The sequence below is a fragment of the Parambassis ranga genome, chromosome 24 (assembly GCF_900634625.1).
Source record: "Parambassis ranga chromosome 24, fParRan2.1, whole genome shotgun sequence".
NCBI classification, from domain to species: domain Eukaryota; kingdom Metazoa; phylum Chordata; class Actinopteri; family Ambassidae; genus Parambassis; species Parambassis ranga.
The window spans coordinates 12,878,332-12,897,181 of record NC_041043.1 but is presented as its reverse complement, the minus strand read 5'-3'; the positions used below and the strand labels follow the sequence as shown (position 1 = coordinate 12,897,181).

General features: G+C 41.6%; 1 protein-coding gene across 8 annotated transcripts in view; it reads right to left on the bottom strand.

The window, feature by feature from the left end:
• Positions 1–223: 223 nt before the first annotated feature.
• Positions 224–18,850, bottom strand: part of epb41l2 (erythrocyte membrane protein band 4.1 like 2) — a 40,441-nt gene continuing 21,814 nt past the window's right edge. For 2 of the 8 annotated variants that reach the window (XM_028398174.1, XM_028398175.1), the window contains exons 11-25: positions 17,725–17,877; positions 17,529–17,626; positions 17,031–17,203; positions 16,195–16,265; positions 12,664–12,714; positions 12,478–12,510; positions 9,711–9,878; positions 7,897–7,965; positions 7,702–7,740; positions 6,898–7,536; positions 5,698–5,826; positions 5,378–5,473; positions 4,365–4,445; positions 3,292–3,406; positions 224–3,096 (exon numbers count right to left, since the gene is read on the bottom strand). In XM_028398174.1, coding sequence (XP_028253975.1) covers positions 3,302–3,406; positions 4,365–4,445; positions 5,378–5,473; positions 5,698–5,826; positions 6,898–7,536; positions 7,702–7,740; positions 7,897–7,965; positions 9,711–9,878; positions 12,478–12,510; positions 12,664–12,714; positions 16,195–16,265; positions 17,031–17,203; positions 17,529–17,626; positions 17,725–17,877 — 1,905 coding nt within the window. In that variant the 3' untranslated portion in view covers positions 224–3,096; positions 3,292–3,301. Of the gene's footprint in view, positions 3,097–3,291; positions 3,407–4,364; positions 4,446–5,377; positions 5,474–5,697; positions 5,827–6,897; positions 7,537–7,701; positions 7,741–7,896; positions 7,966–9,710; positions 9,879–11,729; positions 11,790–12,477; positions 12,511–12,663; positions 12,715–16,194; positions 16,266–17,030; positions 17,204–17,528; positions 17,627–17,724; positions 17,878–18,850 lie in introns of all 8 variants that reach the window. The other 6 variants (XM_028398178.1, XM_028398179.1, XM_028398177.1 and 3 more) reach the window with 6 other exon arrangements.

Here is an 18,850-nt window from a genome sequence, read left to right as displayed (position 1 = left end):
AAATGAACCAAACCACACAGATTTCCAAGTATAACAATCCTTTATTTAAACAGTGTTACACAGGGGGAGGAGTGGCTGGGTGTGTGTGTGTGTGTGTGTGGTGGGTGGGGGAGACACGAGACAATTAAGCTGCTAGACAGAAAACAGAAACCTGCCAGTGATCACTGGTTAGCTAACACAGAGCAACATGGCAGTTAAGCTGGTTTTCCAAAATGTATTTCTGTTTTTTTTGTTTAAAATTTTATTATGAGTTAAAATGCAGAAACTGCTGGTTTCCAAGACTCGGAACATAAAGCCTGAGATTCACATCTAAAGATAATCCAATTATAATTTTCATTGAATGTTATAAACTTGAAATCCCTGACAGATTTAAAAATTGGCTGGCATTTGAATCATCAGTTGCCATGGTAACCCTGAAATCTTTCCACTGTGTCTAATCTGTTTTTCTCCCCCCCTCTCTCTCTCTCTCTCTTTGGGGGTAAGGGACACACATTTTGGAAAACCGCGACCCTGCAGCTCCTGTGATTGGTTAAGAGCACCCAGAAACACTGAGCAGAGGTTACACCCGGGGCTTTTAAAAGTACAAAAAGGAAACGGCGGGAGAAGATTTTGTTTTTTTTTTTTTTTTTTTGAATCGTAGTGGTACTTCTTCAATGTGAAAAAAAGAAACACACTGTGACAATATTACAAATATGCAAGAGAGGAGGGAGCGCACAATAAACCCCACCTTCCAACAACTACATCAGTTTCACAGAGAGAGAGAAAAAAAAAGACAAATTGTGAGAAAATCTACAAATATATAGTTGTTGTGATGTTACTGAAGGAATTTTTTTTTGGAACATCAAAATCTTCCAAAGCTGCCAAGAGTCGCACAGTTTGCCTTTTTTTTTTTAAACCGTTTTCTGCTTCTGTTTGTCTCTTTACAAGAGGGTTAGAGGTTAAAGCTTCCCCCTTGTGGAATGTCATTAGACTGCATAGTGGAGCTTAGACCAGTAATATCCCAATAGAAAGCCTGTCTTTAACCCTCAGTCTGCTGGATAAACCGATGAGGACTAGACATGCCTCAGGAGATGAAGGTATATTGACTGAAGGTAGGTAGTGACTCCCCTTTAGTCTTACACTATGTCCAGTCAGAGAGGAGTGCGTGGATGAATCCAGACAGGTCTAGGTGGAATGTTTTTATAGGAATCTGTGGCAGGAGAATATGCCCGTTTTGTTTTGTTTTGTGTTTTTGCTGCTTGCACTGAATATCTGTGCATCTGATGCATGTAATGCCACCAATATTTACACAAAGTCACATTATTTTTTGTAAAATTCTGCTGAACGTTTGAGTAAAAGGACACAGAAAATGAATAAAATCCATTTCAAACCCTCGGATACACACTTCCCTTTGAGCAGCATTTTATTGCTGTGTTGTAACTGTGTGTACCGCTGTTAACCAGGAACCCAACTGAATGTAATAAGAGTGGAACCGTGCAGAGTGGCATTGTGCAGCGGGATATTTTGTAAAACAGCCGGCGTCGTGTCAGATTTTATTATCTAGTCTTGCTTTATGAGCCGAGACAATCTGTGATCTACACACTCTCAAACCGATCCGCACAGTGACGTCCTATCTAGACTTGCTCAAAATAAAAACTGTGTGTTAAGACGTGCTGAATTTAATCCCATATGTCATTACATCTAGCAGGTTTTGTTGAAAAGATGCAGGGAAGGACGAGTGCCGACAACAAACGAGTTAGCAAGCTCCTACAAAATTAAAATCGTCTCAATTCGGGACTGAACTGGTTTCAAGTTGTCCTCATTTTGGTACCTGTGCTCAAAAATGTTATATGAATAATTTAAATCGCAGATTTTGTCCTCAGAATATTTAAAAAAAAAAAAAAATAGACTGCTCACTGCAGGATGAGAAGTAACACCATCTCTGCAGAGTAAGGCCAACTTGCTTTAAAAATCTAATTAGTTTGTCATTCCCAAGTTGTTAAGTTGGCACTCACCTAATTATCCATCACGTTACTGGTCCACTTTCCCAATTAAAATGTTTGTTTCTCCCTTGCTCTCCTGGGGCCCAATAGGAATGGTTAGTGTCGTACAGTGAGCTGGCCCGAAGAGAGCGTTTAGCTAATAAAAAAGCTGTTCCCATGCAGTAGCCTTCATTTCAGAGTTTTTTTGTATACACCAGCTTTCAAGTCAGTTCATTTTCAGTTATTCTCCAACATCTCATTAAGTTCTGAACCAGTTTCTGTCTCTTTTCACCCATTAAGTTAAAAAATAAACTGAAAATGAACCTACAGAGCCGCTAGTCACACACGAGGAATGTAGATGAATAATTACTATACTCACAAGAAAAAAAAAAATCAAACATCTGGATGATTGTTTTTAAGTTACAGCTCCCAGTTGTCTGTAATTAGCTTAGACTGTTAGAATAAGTGTGTGGCTGCATTTCCTATTTTCTGCAGTGCTACATGTTATTTATGGTATTATATTACTCTCCATTTACACCATTATGAAGTGAGAAGGGGAGCTGTAATTTAACCGTTTTTTTTTTTTTTTTTTTTTTTTTTTTAAAGGAATGCACCAAAACCTGCATACAGATTCCCAGAAACTAATCTAGCTGACTGGTACTGATCGAATAATCAATACAAGGATGTAATGTTCATGTGAATCTGATGAGGATTGGTGCATCCCTAAGTTTTTTTTCTTTGCAGCAAAACATAATGACAAACTATCGCCCCTCCATTTTCCTTTGTAAAACAGTTAAAAGAAAAAGCTCTAATAATAAAAAATAAAAACAAGCTACAGAGTCAGATTAGGCTAACAGAGTGGTTCTTTTTCTTCCCTCAGAAAACGAGTGAGATTTTTTTTTTTTCCTTTTTTCTTGATTTTTGCAGTGAGACATTTAGATGCACCACAGACACAGTAAGAAAGACCAACAGGCAAGAGTGTGGCAGCCGTCAGGTCCCCGGTGTCTAAACCCTTCTTCCTCCTGTTCTCTCTAGCTCCTCTTCTCCCCTTTCTGTCGGTCAAGGTTGGTCGTCGTAGAGCAATGAAGGTCATTGGATGTCGTCAGAGGAAACCGTCACGATGGGCCCTTCAGCTCTGGGGACATAGAGGTGAAGGCCATCAGCCTGATTGGCTGTGATGATTAGCTTCCTACTCTTCCTCATTCGTAGCTTTCTTTTCCATTGATGAGTGCTTCTTGTGATTATAATTTCAAAAAGGTATGCACTGCTACAGCTAGATAAACAATCAATAATAATAATAATAATAATAATCTGCTATTATTATTATTACCTGAGTTCAGTCAATCCTCCTCCTCAGCCAGTTCAGTTTCTTTATGAACCACCACTCTGGTAACAGACATGTCAGGATGTTGCTCTTTGGCCTCCTTAATGGCCTGGGCCAGTGCCTGCAGTAGCGAGGGGCAGCCACACAGTGGCAGCACCGAGCACAGCAGGCAGTGGTGGTGGTGGTGGTGCAGGGGGGTAATGGTGGAGTTAAATGGGAAAAAAATAAATAAATAAGAAGCATAAAGAAAAGGACAAAAATGCTGGATTTACTGTCAGCAGGCCATTTTACTTCCAGTGTTAAACAGGAGTGATGTAAGTCAGATAAAGTAAGATGGCTTATTAAAAAAAAAATGTTGTGTAAATCCAGCGACTGACACCAGACAGGCAACTTAAACGAAAAGTGAAGCAAGATGGAGCAAAACAGACTCACTTCTTAAAATATTTAAAATACTACAAGCATTTCGATGCCACAATCCTCTGGCTTTACGTGTCATAGAGTTTGTGGCATCAGTCGGACAACATGTATATGGACAAGGAGACTTTTTATGTTGTTTTGAGAGTTGTTACACCCATGTCTGGCAAACAGCATGGGAAATACAGCCAAGCCATGCATATTTCATGACAGTGCTGGCTAACACAACTACCTTCTGTGAACTCAAAGCACAGCAAACTAGGAAATGTCATCATCACTGTCCAAATACATTTTCACTGCAGTATGGAAATTTGACAGAACACAACATTTAACTGAGACAAGCAATAAACATCAGACGCAGAGAGCCACAAAAAAGGTCGAGACACCGAGGTGACAGCTTGTGATTGGAGTTTGTGTGTGGCGCTACATAAGTGAATGACAAATATTCAAATTTGCATTCAAGCTGCAAGCAACATGACGGACATGTTACCAGACTTCTGTTTCTTCAGCTAAGCACCCAGAGAAAACCATTTCCCTCACAATGATTTCCTATCCTATGTCTTCCTATGTAACAAAAAAGCATCTACATATTGATCCTTCATTGGTAAGAACAAAGCGACCAAGCTGCTGGGACACCAGGAAAAGCTGCATGAGTGAAAACTGACCTGGTCGTGGTCGATGTCGCAGTCGCCGGTGATGACGATGCGTTTTTCAATCCTCGTCTCTGACAAACCGCCCTTTAACGTCTGGAACGCAATTAAAAACACAATTAAATATAAAAAGAAAATCAAATCAAATCAACACAGACTGAAAGAAATGTGCAAGAAAAAGGGGCAAAACTGCGTATATGCTAACATCACCACATTTTTTACAGTGTGAAATGGGCTTTAATAAAGTAAAATTTACCACAGGCACCTAAATAAAAAAAGAATATAACATTGTAAAAGAAAAAAATGGCAGTATAAACTACATCAGGAGGTGTGAAGTCATCAGGGTTCTTGCAGGTTTCAGTAAGTTAAATTTAAGACCTTTTTAAGACCTTTCAAGACCATTGTGAATGAAATTTTAGACCAACACGACGCAACTGAAACAAGATGCTGCAAATATCAGTACATCTGTTATATGACAGATGCTTTGTAATTGGAACCAAATGTAGCTCGAGGGTCGTTAGTCGAGGAGATAGTGACAGTGTGCTGGAGTGCGGAGGGACCGGGTGCTGACAAGGTGAGGGCGGCGGGGGTGATATGCAAAACTGGGTGATAGCTTGTTATTAAACCAAGCCTTATTGAAAACACAATTCCCCATGTTTTTTTTTTTTTTTACGACAAGAAGGCAAACATGGCGGCGAACTGACCAGCAGTTCGGAGGATTTGTAGTACCACGGTCCAACAACAGTAGCTGTCCAAGCCCCTCAGAAAGAGAGACAATGCAAAAGCAGCTTCTGAGTGTGGCGTTTTACTCTGATTTTACGTGGCCAACACTTCTCAGGAATGAACAAAAGCAAAAACAAAAAATAAAAATTAAGACCTTTGGGTGAAAATCTGGTCATTTGAAGACTTTTTAAGGCCTTAAATTTAAAGTTTAGACGTTTTTTGGACACTGCAAGAACCCTGGAAGTCATGGATGTGTTTGATGATGATGATGATGATGATGATGTTTGTGAGTGCGCTGTCTGTACCTTTGTAATGTGTGTGGTTGTAGTAGTACACAGAGATTCAGAGGTGATTGTCTGAGCAGTCATCAACACTCCGGGCTCCCCATCATTACCATCCAGCTGATAACAGAGAAACAAAAACACACAATGAGCTGCGCGTCACGATGGGAATACCTCTGTGGGTGAGGGAATGAATGATGACGCCATGCACTGTGGCTAGAAAGGAGTCACTGTGGAGCAGTACAATCTAAATGTTTCACACAAACACACGGATGAATCCTGACACACATATGTAAAGGGAACATCAGTGCATGAGCTCCCCGTTTTTTTTCTGAATTGTGCACCTGTGCGGCCTCGTATGTGATGGTCTTGGTTTCCGTGTGTACGATGGGCACTTCTTTTGTAGCTATCTCGGTTTTCTGGGCTGCAAACGTGTCTGATATTGTCACCATTTCTGTCTTTACCACAGGTGGCTGGGGAGGGAGGAGAGAGAGGAGTGAGGAGGGGGAGGAAAGAGGGGTTAGTATGTTGAACCTGAGACAAAGAATGATGTTTTTTTATCTACAGTATGGGCTCACTTTGGTTTAAAATTCACCTCAGTTAGCAGAAAATGTCTGTCAATCAACTGCAATATATATTACAGCACAAATAGAAGGTGACTTGTAGCAATAGGTGTACATGCAAATATATATAAACGCAGCAAAATTCATGCATAATGGCATGAGCGTCCAAATAGCATGCAGAGTACAACATCTACTTGATGTTACAGAGCAGCGCAACAGATCTTTGGTGTACAACATGCAACTCAAAAAAGTGTGCGCAACAAAAACACACGAGCCACTCAAATGACAACAACACAGCTATTCAAAATGTAAACAACATGCCGGGATGACATTCAGATGAGCAGGTAGCGATTTCCAGAGTGGTTGGCAATGATGATTTCCACATGACCGTTACCATGGTGACCACCACACACACACACACACACACACGCCAATTGAATACTTAACAGAAAGAGAAGCATCACTGCCAAAACACGTGGAGGACACACAAACACGGCAAAGGTGAAACACAGCATGCAGAGCGAGAAAAAAAAAAACACACACACGCGGCTACAAAGCATCATGCATTTCCCACTTAGGCCCCATTTACTTCACAACACTACATTACAACGTAAAAACAACAGCAACACCCCCACACACGGTGTGGGACTACTCGTGATGATCATGATATGAGGTATGATGATAAAAATGTGAAATTAAAATAAAGACTGAAATGAACATAGTGGATGATGGTGACATGATGTTAGGACCAACACACCAAAGCGATGGTGGTGAATTGTGAATTTAAAGCTCATCTGTTTGGACTTTTAACCGTACTTCTTTAAAGAGTTTTCACAGCACAAAGATGAGTGTGCGGATGTACATGGGGCTTAAATATTCACGCAAGCAGGAGGGAAACCGGCAGGAAGGAAAAAAAAAGTGGGTGTTTCTACAGCTGGTAGGAAGGACTGAAGCCCAGGGAAGCTCTGCAGTCGACTTTACCTCAGAGCAACAAATAACCTGTGGCCGCTGTTCCACTTCCACCAGTGAGGCTTCCCCGTTCACTTTAGGTTCCTCCTCTTCCTCTGCGGGAGCGGACATGCCCGTCTCACCCTCTTCGGGCAGGGTGAGGCCGTTGGGAGCTTCGTCGGGCGTTATCATCGGATCGTCTGTGCTTTCCTCCGTCTCACGCTCGTCTTCCTTCTCCTCTGCATCAGTCTTCTTCTCTGCCCCTGCATCCTCCTCTACTCGATTGGCTTCTTCTTCGGGCTTGCTGACTTCAGCTGGAAGTGAAAGAGCGTCTGGAGCCGACACCTCTTGTTCCCCCCTCTTGTCATCCTCCTGTTCTTCCTCCTCTTCCTTCTCCTCTGGTATTTGTGTATGAGAGATGGACACAGAGACATTTGGATGATACTCCGCCTCCTCTTCACTCTCGCTCTCGGATGAAACGCTCTCCTGCTTCTTTGGTTCTTCTTTTCCCACTGTTACTACTTTCTCCTCAGCTTTCACTTCCTGTTTGCTTGTTTCCTGCTCTGTGGTTGGCTCAGCAGGGGGAATGGGTGTAACTGTGACAAGCCCAGGTTTGGCTGCTCTGGAAACCTCTTGGACGACAACCGTTTCTTCAATTTCAACTTCGGTTGTCTACACACACGTACATACACAAGCACGCATGTACACAAAGTGCACGGACACAGATGAGGTGCACACACGCACACACACACACACAACAAACGCATGGGGACAAAAACAAAAGCATAATGATCATTGAACATAAAAAAATAATAATAACAGAAAATAAATTCATACCAAAGCAACATTAGGGGAAAAAAGACGATGAAGATTCAACTGTGGACAAAAAGGCATGAAAAAGTTAGAAGAAAAAAAATAAATAAGGAGATAAGACAAATAAACAGTGGTTGTTTCAGTGGAGAATGAATGAAGGAAGTGGTGGATGAAATGATCAGAAGGCTGGATGGAATAGCAGAGGAGAGTTAGCACCACCTTTGCAGGTTCTTTGGTATCAGACACCGTGTTATCAGCTGCGGCTGCTTCTGTTTCGGGCACACTGACCTGCATGACAGAGAAGTTACCACGACATTATCAATCACACATCATCACTGTCAGCAGTTAGCAATGTTAGGATGCTTGTTATCACAGCAATGGATGCTCTTATTTAGTCCTTCATGCACAACTTGCATTCAGTTTTTTGCAAGACAAAAGGAAAAATGGTATTAAAGCCAGCAGTGTTTTTGAGACCACCACAATAAACACACTAAGCCAGTGAATTTAGGTCAAAGCCCAAAGATGAGAGCACCTCATTTTTTGCACCATAAAAACTGCTGCTTCAATACCTGTCCCCCTTTTTTCTAAAGATGCTGGTGAAGCAATGATCATAGAATGAATGGGTTTGTTAACTTGCATTCAATTTCAATACATTTTTACAAACGCAAAACAAACAAGAGTGCATCTTCCAATCTGTGACATTCACAGCTGTTAGCCGAATCGCATTCATCAAGGTTAATGTGCTTCAACAGTTCATCCAGGATGAATGGAAGCCAACATTCATCCAACAGGCATGATGGGCTTTTATCATCTCTTTTGTCATCTGGTGAAACATTCATGGATTAAAGCGATTGAAGTCCCAATTTACAATTTATAATAATAAAACCCATTGGGGCATGTACACACCAGTATAATAATGATTTTTTTCTTTTAATGCCACTGTGACTTATTATCTACCTACAATCATAAAACAATATAAAGGTCTCTAAATTTTCCTAAGCAAACATGTAATCATAATGTTAGCTAACCATCTGTGCTTCTACATTCACCATTGTATACAGTTACACTACAATGTTAACACTAATATGGAGAGGTGTGCTGAAAAAGATGCTTAAAACAGGCTACCAGCCATCAGCATTCAGACGGCTTTAGCCCACCACACTGTATTTTTAACTTTATTTGTTCCTTGATCATACCCGCCTTCCTTCAGTTCAGGTAACCTGAATGCGTTGGTAAAGAATCCAACTGGCAGAAAACTTTAATCCATGAGTTCTACAAAGTGTCAGTTTACTTTCAAGGAGACCAGTAACACGCTACCTACACCACACACAGTGTAAGGGTTTGGACTGAAAGTAAACTGACAGATGTTCAATAACAGTGGAAGCACCTCGGTGGTAGAGAGTGTAGTAGTTGGACAACTAAGAAGCCTTTGTGGTGCAGAGGAGCTGCAGACAGCAGTGGAAGAAGCAGTAGCAGCAGAACACGTGGTTATAACGGCATCTACTGTTGGTTGAGGAGTACTGCAGGCAGCTGAATAAAATCCACTGCCAGAGTGTCTACTGAAAAGTACAGAAGCTATCTCCTCTTCAAGACTCTACAGCAACACAGAGAAGAAATGTAGGCAAGGGAAGATAATTTGAGAAAAGACTGCAAACACGTGTGAAATTTAAAAAAAAAAAAAGCACTGAGAGAACAAAGAGAGAGGTTAGGAGGGCAGAACTCAACACAAGACAGAGCAGTGCTGTAGAAAGGAAGATGTAATGTTAGTCCAGCTGAGAATCAACAAGGAGCTGTGGTGTTTTTTTTGTAGGAGGGACTCATACATTCAAGAATCAACAGATCATGAAAACCACACCACTGCAAAGACCATTTTAGTGAGTAAAGGCAGATCAGTCCCAAAGAAAGAATCAATTTCTAAGATGAGGCAACAGAGCAGAAGGGCCAGAAGAAACAAACACGATGATGTGTTTTTGCAGCAATCATCTGCCATTCCAGTCTCTTGCAGAGACAAATAAACATCCAGACACACGTACCACTTGTTGCTGTTGAATGCGTATCGTTGTGGCAGGAGAGGAGGTGAGGCGTTTCTCCCACTGGTTGGGCTGAGGAGGAGAGGGAGGTGGCGCTTCCATAAAGGAGCGTTTTAGCTGGCTAATGTTAGCTTGGTGTTTCAGAACCTCGTCTTGGGTCTTATCATGGTCCTAATGGTTCAGTGGATGGGAGGGAAGGGAGGAGGAGGGGAGGGGGGGGGGGTAAAAAGTGGAAAGGTGGGGGATAAAGGGAGGGGTGGAGAGTGGATAAGGTAAATATGGGCAAAAGGATAAGAGGAGTGAGGTGAAATCATGGGATGTTAGGTGGAGGAGAGGAGGAAGGGACAGGGGGAAAATGGTAGGGGAAAAAGGCCAGAAAAGGAAAGTGGTAACAAAGAAAGAGCAAGTCAAAAATGTCATAGGAAAAGAGGGAGGTGGAACATGACAGAGAAGGGGGAAGGGGGGAAGGGGAAAAGGACAGAGGGATGGGAAGGGAAAATATTTGGTCACAGGAACATTAGTCTGTCAATCTGGAGGAAAACAAGATGGACGCCGTGTCTCACAGGAGCCTCTGAGAAAATGAACTCTTATCACCAGCATGTGTTGGTTTCTGTGTTGTATAAGCAGGCTGCAGTGAAACAAGGCCCCCCATCTTGTTGAGGAGTTGTTTTCTGTACTTGAATCAGACCAGCAACAGCAGGGCAAAGTGCAGAATGTGGAGCTGGTAGAGGTGCTCTCTCTCTCCGTCTCGCTCTCCCCTTTATCATTCAAACAGCTGGTTTTACCCTCAGCTGTTCTTTATCCTGTTTAATCTCCTGGAGTATCAACAAAATTCTGTAATGGTATATGAGAATATTTATGTGTTGAGGATTTAATTCCCCGATTGATAACATGTTTAATTAAACATAACCTCTTGAAACATATTTGTTTCGTATCCCTATGTCTGTCCCTGCTTTTAGTCTAATCGTTTCAGCCAACACTGTGTGGACATCTATAGCTCAGGCTGGCAATGAATCGCTACCAGCCCCACTCTGCACAAACAGGTGTTGTTGTTTTAGTATGTTATCAAACCACACATCACTCAACGCTGACAGCCAATCACCAGACAACAGTAGGAAAGCGCTTCGTGTATGTGTGTTAGGAAAGGCAGGATTAGTCAGGTTACACACAGCTGCCTGGCAATAATCACAATTTGTTTTTTTTCCTTTGAAAAACTGAGGATTTGAAAATACAGCGAGATAAAAACAGTCACAAAAAGAGCATTCAACATGCACAGAGCATGCATTAAGGTCACACTGACACCGCTAGTCCTATTCACAAAGCAGCCATTGTGAACAACCAGCCTGGGAAATGTTCTGCAACAGCAAGGCTCTACTGAAGTCTGCCGTAGATACACATCAAATAAATATTTGGCATTTCACAACAATGAAGTAGTTGTCTTTTGGCAAAGAACTTATTAGTGTGCGGATAGTGCTTTTGCAACCTCAGTTTTATTTCTATCCATCAAGGCCCATTATTCGCCACTTAACGTCCATGAATTGATCAATTTAAACAGTTGATGTGCTTCCAAGAAGCGGATCTAATAACTGCTAGGCGCACCAGATGTTCTCATGAAAGCGTTTAAAAGGTGTAGTCAACACTACATTCAAAGGCGCTTATAACGCTAGCAGCATTGTGGAGATCTGCAGAATTAAATAAAGATCTGTTGCTCTGTCACTATGAATTTCAGTTATTTTTCCTGACAGGGCTGTTCAAAATAGCTGCCATAGTAATTAGCACTGCAGTATTTTCATTAAAAAACACATTTAACAAAAACAATTAGGCAAGAATCTGGAAACGGCCGAGTGTAGTCTTCATATCCACACAGATAAATGCACACGGGCATGCACACAGAGCCTGAGAGTGCGAGAGGGCAGCAGTATTTTACAGTACAGTACAGAGGAAGTTGTAGTTCTGATGGCGTCAGAGTACACAGAAACATGTAGGTCTTATTTTCAGCCATCAGACGATGACAGTACCAACCTCCAACATTAAATTACTGTGCCTCACATAAATATTGTCCCCATGCACTCTCATTGGACTCTGGAAGGCAGACATACAGTACAAAATGAAAAAATAAATCTAAAATAGTTAACATTATAAAACAAAAAAAACAAACAAGTGCAGACATGTGTTGACAGCCAAATGTCCCACACTTTGGTGAACACTAGAAGATGGGGTACAAACACAAATGAACATTTTATTTTATGAATCAAATGGTGGTACTCATACCCACATTAACACATGCAAAACCCAAAGCACTCAAAATACCACAACACCAAGAGAGGCTTCCACAGACCAACAAACCCCAATGTGTTTTCAGCAAAATCCAAAAATAAAAAGATAAGAACTGCAGGTAGAAACCACACACCAAAGTGAAACTGTAAGCCACAGCAGAGCATCTGAAAGTGGAGACACGGGGTGAAAGTGCCCATTCAGGATCAGTTTGTTTTATAGGTAGACCTAATCTGCAATCAGGTTGTGATTCAAATAAATGTATAACTAAATATGCTCAGTTTTCACTGATAATAGCAAAAATTCCAGACTAACCCTAACCCAAAACTGACTCCACATCACCACGCCTGGGCAACTTCACCCTAAAAAAAAAAAAGTGAATCGAACAAAAACAACAACCCACACGGGGGGGGGGGGGGGGGGGGGGGGGGGGGGGGTCAGAGAAAATGACGGACAGACCAATAAACACTAAAATAGCCAGTGACGGAGTATGAACCTGAGAGAGGTCAGCCTCACTGGGTCCAGGTGACTGTTGTTGTTGTAGTGAAAGCAGGGGAGAGAGTAAGGACAGGTACACCATGAAACCAGTTCCATTAACTATTCAAAGCTATTGTTACACTACTTGTAATTGTTTTCCTTAGGAAATTGCAAAGCATGCTGGGTAGGGACAGGCCTTACAGACCTGGAGGGACGTGGCTTCCGCATCGCCAGGGCTTACATCCACCTCCTTAACCTTCAATGTCGTTGTCATGGTGATGGTAGTCATGACAAAATGAAGGGGCACGGAGAAAAAAAAAAAAAAAAAAAATGTGAAATGGATGATGGGAAAAGCTATTTTCTTTACCCTCACAGCAACCTTGGTGTTATGGAGGACTGCTGGTCATGTGACCTCAAAAAAAAACAAAAAAACAACAATCCTACTCACAACATCAATAAAAGATGCCCGAGATGCTCTATATACATGGAGACAAGCAGGTGTTAACAGCTGCTTCTAATCTACATAAAAATGTGTTAAAGTATATTTCTATCACAGGATACAAATGTATATTCTTTCTAAATGGCTACTTCTGTACATTATTTTTAAGTGTTCACACTATGCTTAGGTGTTTCCAGTGCATCCATCTTTAACTACGTCAACTGCCTCACATTACAACAAAAATCCAAATGGCCACCACAGACAAGCATTATTTTTTTATATATGTAGCTGAGAGTTGAACCTCAGGGACCAAGGTAAAGTGTAACACCGTTTACATTCATTAGCAATAACATATACAAGACTTAAGTGCTTTAGGTTGTACCTTGTCTATGTGTCTAGTTCTTCTAACATCTAGTCTTATCTAAAGTGCCGCCTCACCTCTTCAAGGCTAAATGGAGCAACTGGCATACCAGTCAAAAATAATTAAGATTTTTTTTATTTATATAATAGTCATTACTTTTATAATGCCTTAACTTTGTTTGACAAGTGTGACATTCATCTGCTGACGGAGCAGGAACTCGTTTTGAATTCTGAGTATCACGTCTTGCAACACTGTACTACATTTAAAACTCTTAATATACCTACACTGTCTCTAATATAATAATATGTTCCTCTAATATTTACCCTTTATCCTCCCTACATACTTTGTTTGCTCTTACTTATTCTACTCTCTTTATAAACGGCACAGTGGGGTTGGCAGCGTGCAGGGATGGTGAGAAGAGAGGTGTAACAAAAGCAGGTGACAGTCAAAGGCTCACAGATAGGGGGAGTGGAAAGTGAGGCAGGAATGGGGAAACATGTGAGGGCGTGCCTATGCGGCTGGATCACACATCTCTTGCATCCACGTAGCACCTGTGTGGTGCCGGATGCGAGGAGGTGTGTGTGTCGGAGGGGATCGTTTGTGGAGTTCAGGGGTTAACTGATTCTCGGGCTGATCGTTTGGCCTGTCGTCGATACACACGGGCAAGATGTTTTTTCTTTGACTGGACACCACGTTCTCTAAGTAGCACAGGGTCAGGCCGAGGGGTGTGGCTAAAATCAGGGCTAAGACCAAAGACTGGCTTGCCGTCAGCATCACGACCAGCAGGAAGACCACTAGCAGGCAGGGCAAAAAAAGAGGGGAGGGACTCCGGAGATATCGATGTACGGCCGCAGTCAGGTTAGAACGAGAGAAGGTGGCGAAAGGGTGAGGAGAGGTGCGAGATGGGGCAGAAAAGGGCAGAGAAGAGAGGGAGGAGAGGGAGGAAAAGGAAGAGATGATTGTAGGATAGGTGAGAAACGATACAGTGGATGAACATAGCTGCGTTAGCTGTGAAGGAACAGCAGCTAAATAATTTATACATTTAGGTGGAAGGTATCGCTTAAAAAATGCCACAAAATGCATCCAATTAAAAACCAAACTGTTTAGAATTTGATATAATTTGGATGTAATCGTGTTGTAAGCCATAAATTTGGGTGCAGCGATGGTAAATCTCTTAACGCTTGCCACTGACTTTGACATTAGTCTGAGCGCAGCAGGCATAAAAATGTTCAACTTTGTGAGCTGACACCTGTTTCCATTTCCTGATATGGAGAAAAAACACAACATGAATGAAACACATTTAACCACACCCTTCAGAGAGAACCAGCTCTGCCAATTTGGAAGTCCAGCTATTGGTCTGGTTTCATCCTGGCAGCCCTCCTCAATTTTCAAAAGCTCTGAACTGAATGTTTGGGTGGTAGCGACAGGGTGGGAGGAGGACAGGGGGTTTTGAGCGAAGCGTTCGAGATCAGCCAAATGGTGATCAGAGAAAATGGAGAATGTGTTCGAGGGAAGGTTCCACAGTGCGTGTGTGGTGTCGGTGTCGCTGATGTGGTCTTCGTCTTCGGAGATGTCAGAAAGGCCGCGGTCGAGCTCGGAGATAGAGTCCAGAGAAGGGGGGATGGATGAGAGTGAGGATGATGAGGAGAAGGAGAGAGGAAACATGAAGATTGACTAATGGGAGAGAATTGAAGGAAAGATGTAATACGTTAGAAGAAAAAAAAAACAAAATAGCAGAGACAGGGGAGAACAGTAGGAAAGATCCACAATCGAGGAAGCAATCCATGAAGAAATAAAGTTAAACAACAAAGCAAATGACACCGTGTGCATAAAAAAAACATTTCATTTCCATGAAATGAACGTGTGAGCATGCAACAGAGATGTGAAAAACGGCAAATAAAAGGTGTGAGGAGGAAAAAGAGAGAGGGAAAAAGACATAACATTAGTCAGTGAACACACCACAATAGTCCACAAGTGAAGATTGCAGAGTAGAGAACAGTGCAGAGAACAGTAGGTACGGGAGTTTGGTGAGACAGTGTCAAGGACCACTGACAGAGGAGTCAAATCCAAGGTGCTGGGATGTCAGTGAGGGTTAGGAGGAGGAGGAAAAAAAGGGTGCCAGTGAGGAAAGGGAGGTGGAACAGTCATGCAAAGCACACAGTAACACTCTGCTCCAGTACCAGGGTAACACTGGTGGACACAGCAGAGTCCAGAGGATTTAGAGTGAATGCTTGGCTACCTATAACCGTTGCTATAGTACATAATAACTGCAAAAATCCATAAAAATTAAGATTATGAGGTTTCACCTCAGGCAGTCATCAAATTATGTGCCACCTTCTCCTTCTGCATTCATCTTAATCTCTCTTATTCAAGTATATGATATCACTCAATGGAATAAAACAGTAGTGGTTGCCTTACTCTAACACAATTAGTTATGTATCTAAATTAAGTACTTAAACCTACTATGTCTGCCTACACACAAGTAACAGCATAATAAGCCTCTCCAAATTCCTGGTATTCCCCATGGCAAGTATTTGTCTCACATATTACGTCCATCCTTTTGAATGGAGAAAGACACAAGATCGAACTTTGTGCAAACTTTCATCATCACATCCCTATTTAAGGATAGTTTTCCTGATATACCGTGTACTCACAATACACAGTATAGAAGAGATTTTCCTGTGTAGATCACATGTAAGCATATACATAAGACCAGGAAAGACAAATAAAATGCACACACACAAAAACAATAAACAACCTCTGTGAACAATAAAGTTAGCAGTTCCTCCTGTACTATAATATTTACAACGACAAATTATCTAAAAATGAGAAGAGAAATGTTTGTTTTCTACAACATATTAACAAATTAACATACCTCTCTGTAGTTTTTCAGTACAGAGAAAAACATTCTTTGCTTTTTTTATGCACATACACACCTTCGAGTCAGAATGGAGCTCCAGGTGAGGCTCACGTCCGTTCTCAGCTTCAGTTATGCTGATCATCGGTGCTGAGGAATGAGAAACACACACTGACAGTTAACATTCTTGTACTTTTCCTATTTTTTTCCCCACACTAGAAACAGCTGTGCCAATTGAAACTAAATCTTTACAATTTAATCAATGAATTGATTAACAACTGAACAGTAACAACAGGCAGGATAGGTACACAGATGTTCAAGCTATGTATACATATTTTTAAGCTATAACAGAAAGATCCCTGCAGTACCGCAATGTGTCCAGCAGGGGACAATGTGACACAGTGGGATAAGTATATGAACCAGAGGTGCACAGCTGCATGAAATGGGATGTGTAAAGCTAAATCTGAAAAACCTCATTAAAAAAAGCGTGTTATTGGTAACCTTCACATGATACCTTTGCACACTAAGTGAACAGCTGCCGTGTACATGTTAACTTTAAAGCCGCCCATGACCAATTTGAAGCGTTCTGTGTTGTGTGTTAGTCTGACATGTGACTGACATGAGAGCTGCTTGCACGCTGGTGTGCTGTACTACACGTTGTGTTGCCTTTCTTTCATATATGTAGAACATTCTTTCTTTTCTTCCCTATCTTTCTCCCTCAGACTGTCACTGTGTGACAGGAAACATATGCTGCAGTTATTTCCTGTATCTGGTCAGACACTGAGACACACACACACAACACATGACCCTCTGTAGCTGTTAAATCTATGACCCCTCTATCTGTCCTTCACTCTGTCCATTCCTCTTGTCATCCATCTTTCTATCTGTTCCGAGTTGTACTGAGTTGTACGTTACCTCCATCCAAACTGCGGCTGATGCGTTTTGATGAAGTGCGTTCAAACTTGGGCGCAGGTCGGTCTATGAGGGAACTGGCCAGGCGGGTCTGGGCCTGAGTTCTCCCGCTGTAGCGGAACTTGGAACCCAGGGTCAAGAAGCGGGCCTTGTTAGGAGGTTCGGGTGCGTTTAACCTACCGACAGAGAACAGAGAGGGGGGGGAGAGGAAGCCGAATTCTAAAAACTTATTCAGAGTGATTTACTGTGCAGTAAAATGTACAGGCACATGTGTGAGGGTTGCAAAAATGTTTCCAGGAAATGTCTCAATTGAACAGGATATGAAGGCTTCTTTCTTTCATAGACTCATGCACAACCTGGCATACCAGGCGGGTGAATAAGTGAGTGTCTGTTGCCTCAGACAATAAAATTGAATTAAAAATGATTTCATACTTTAAACTCCAGACTGCAAATCTCTGAAAATCATCTGCATGTTAATAGAATACTCATGAATTTTTATACCTGAAGAAACTGTGATTCTCCACACAGACCTTCCACAGCCTTTTGGCAGATCGATGATTCTGGAGTTTGAATCCCACTGTGCTCTCAAACTGCTCTGTCTATAAAAAAAAGCAGCAATCACACTGTATTAGCACTTGGCAGAATGACAACCTGCATCGGTTTCTTACACAGGATTGAATGACACGTGTACATTTACCTCTCCTGGTCTGATCTTGATGTAGAAGTTGTTCCTCTTGTATGAAATCTTTAGTATTTTGGGCCAAGCAAAGCGATTTATCCGAAGTCTGTCTTTGTAGACCAAGAGTCCATTGGCACACACACCGAGCATGATGTCCACACCCTCTGAATCCTGTGACAGCGATAGAAACACATTTTATATTGCATTAATCAACTGATCACTGCAAAACACCAGAAATACATATTTTGCCCGTTTTTGTCCAAAACAGATCATATACTGTATATCAATTGATTTTTTTAAGTAGTCTGCTTAAGGTCAACAGGAAGTCAATTACCACACACACAAACACTGTCACTGAGTATGACTGTAACACAGTTATCTGGCAGACCAACACGCTAACAAAGCTTTTAAATCCAAGGCCATCTGGTGCTGGTAAGCGAGGTATTGATTACAGTACTGAATTAACAGAGGGAAAAATCTGTTGGACTAATGGAGAATGCGATACGCTGATAATGGACAGTTTTACTGGGACACGCACACACACATCACATGGCCTTGCCATGCTATTAGCTGCTCTTCGATCTCAGTCCTTGTGCTGCAGCTACAGATACATTTTAGCAATTTGGCTGATTACTCTAACAGAATGGATGTAACAGCAAAGCATTTTCCAGTCAGTCTGTCTCCACTCTGAAATCAGATGTTGAGTCTCCTTACTTTTCATATAATCCCCTTTATTAGGCTGCATAATATGAAAGACCCCACCCAGCTGTGACACTAATACCCTGTATAAAATAACTCTAATTTCACATAAACAAGACACTTTATTCCACGTCTCATATTCCTCTACATTTTACGTTCTTTATGTAGGAAATACTTAAACTTTGATCCATTCAAATATTGTTGACACATTGTTGCTACATGTCTTATCTCAAAGCTCACCAAGGACACACATACTGTCAGAGTTCAACCTACACAAATATGCTTTCTGAGCAACTCGGTTATATTTCTTCTTCTATGCAGGGGGATTGTTGGTCACAAAGAATATCCAGAAAGGCATGGTGGGTTGCATATACTATTGGAAATTTTGCTGCTGTTGGCATACTGTATCTGAAAGGATCATTATTTGTTGGCATACTAAACAGCG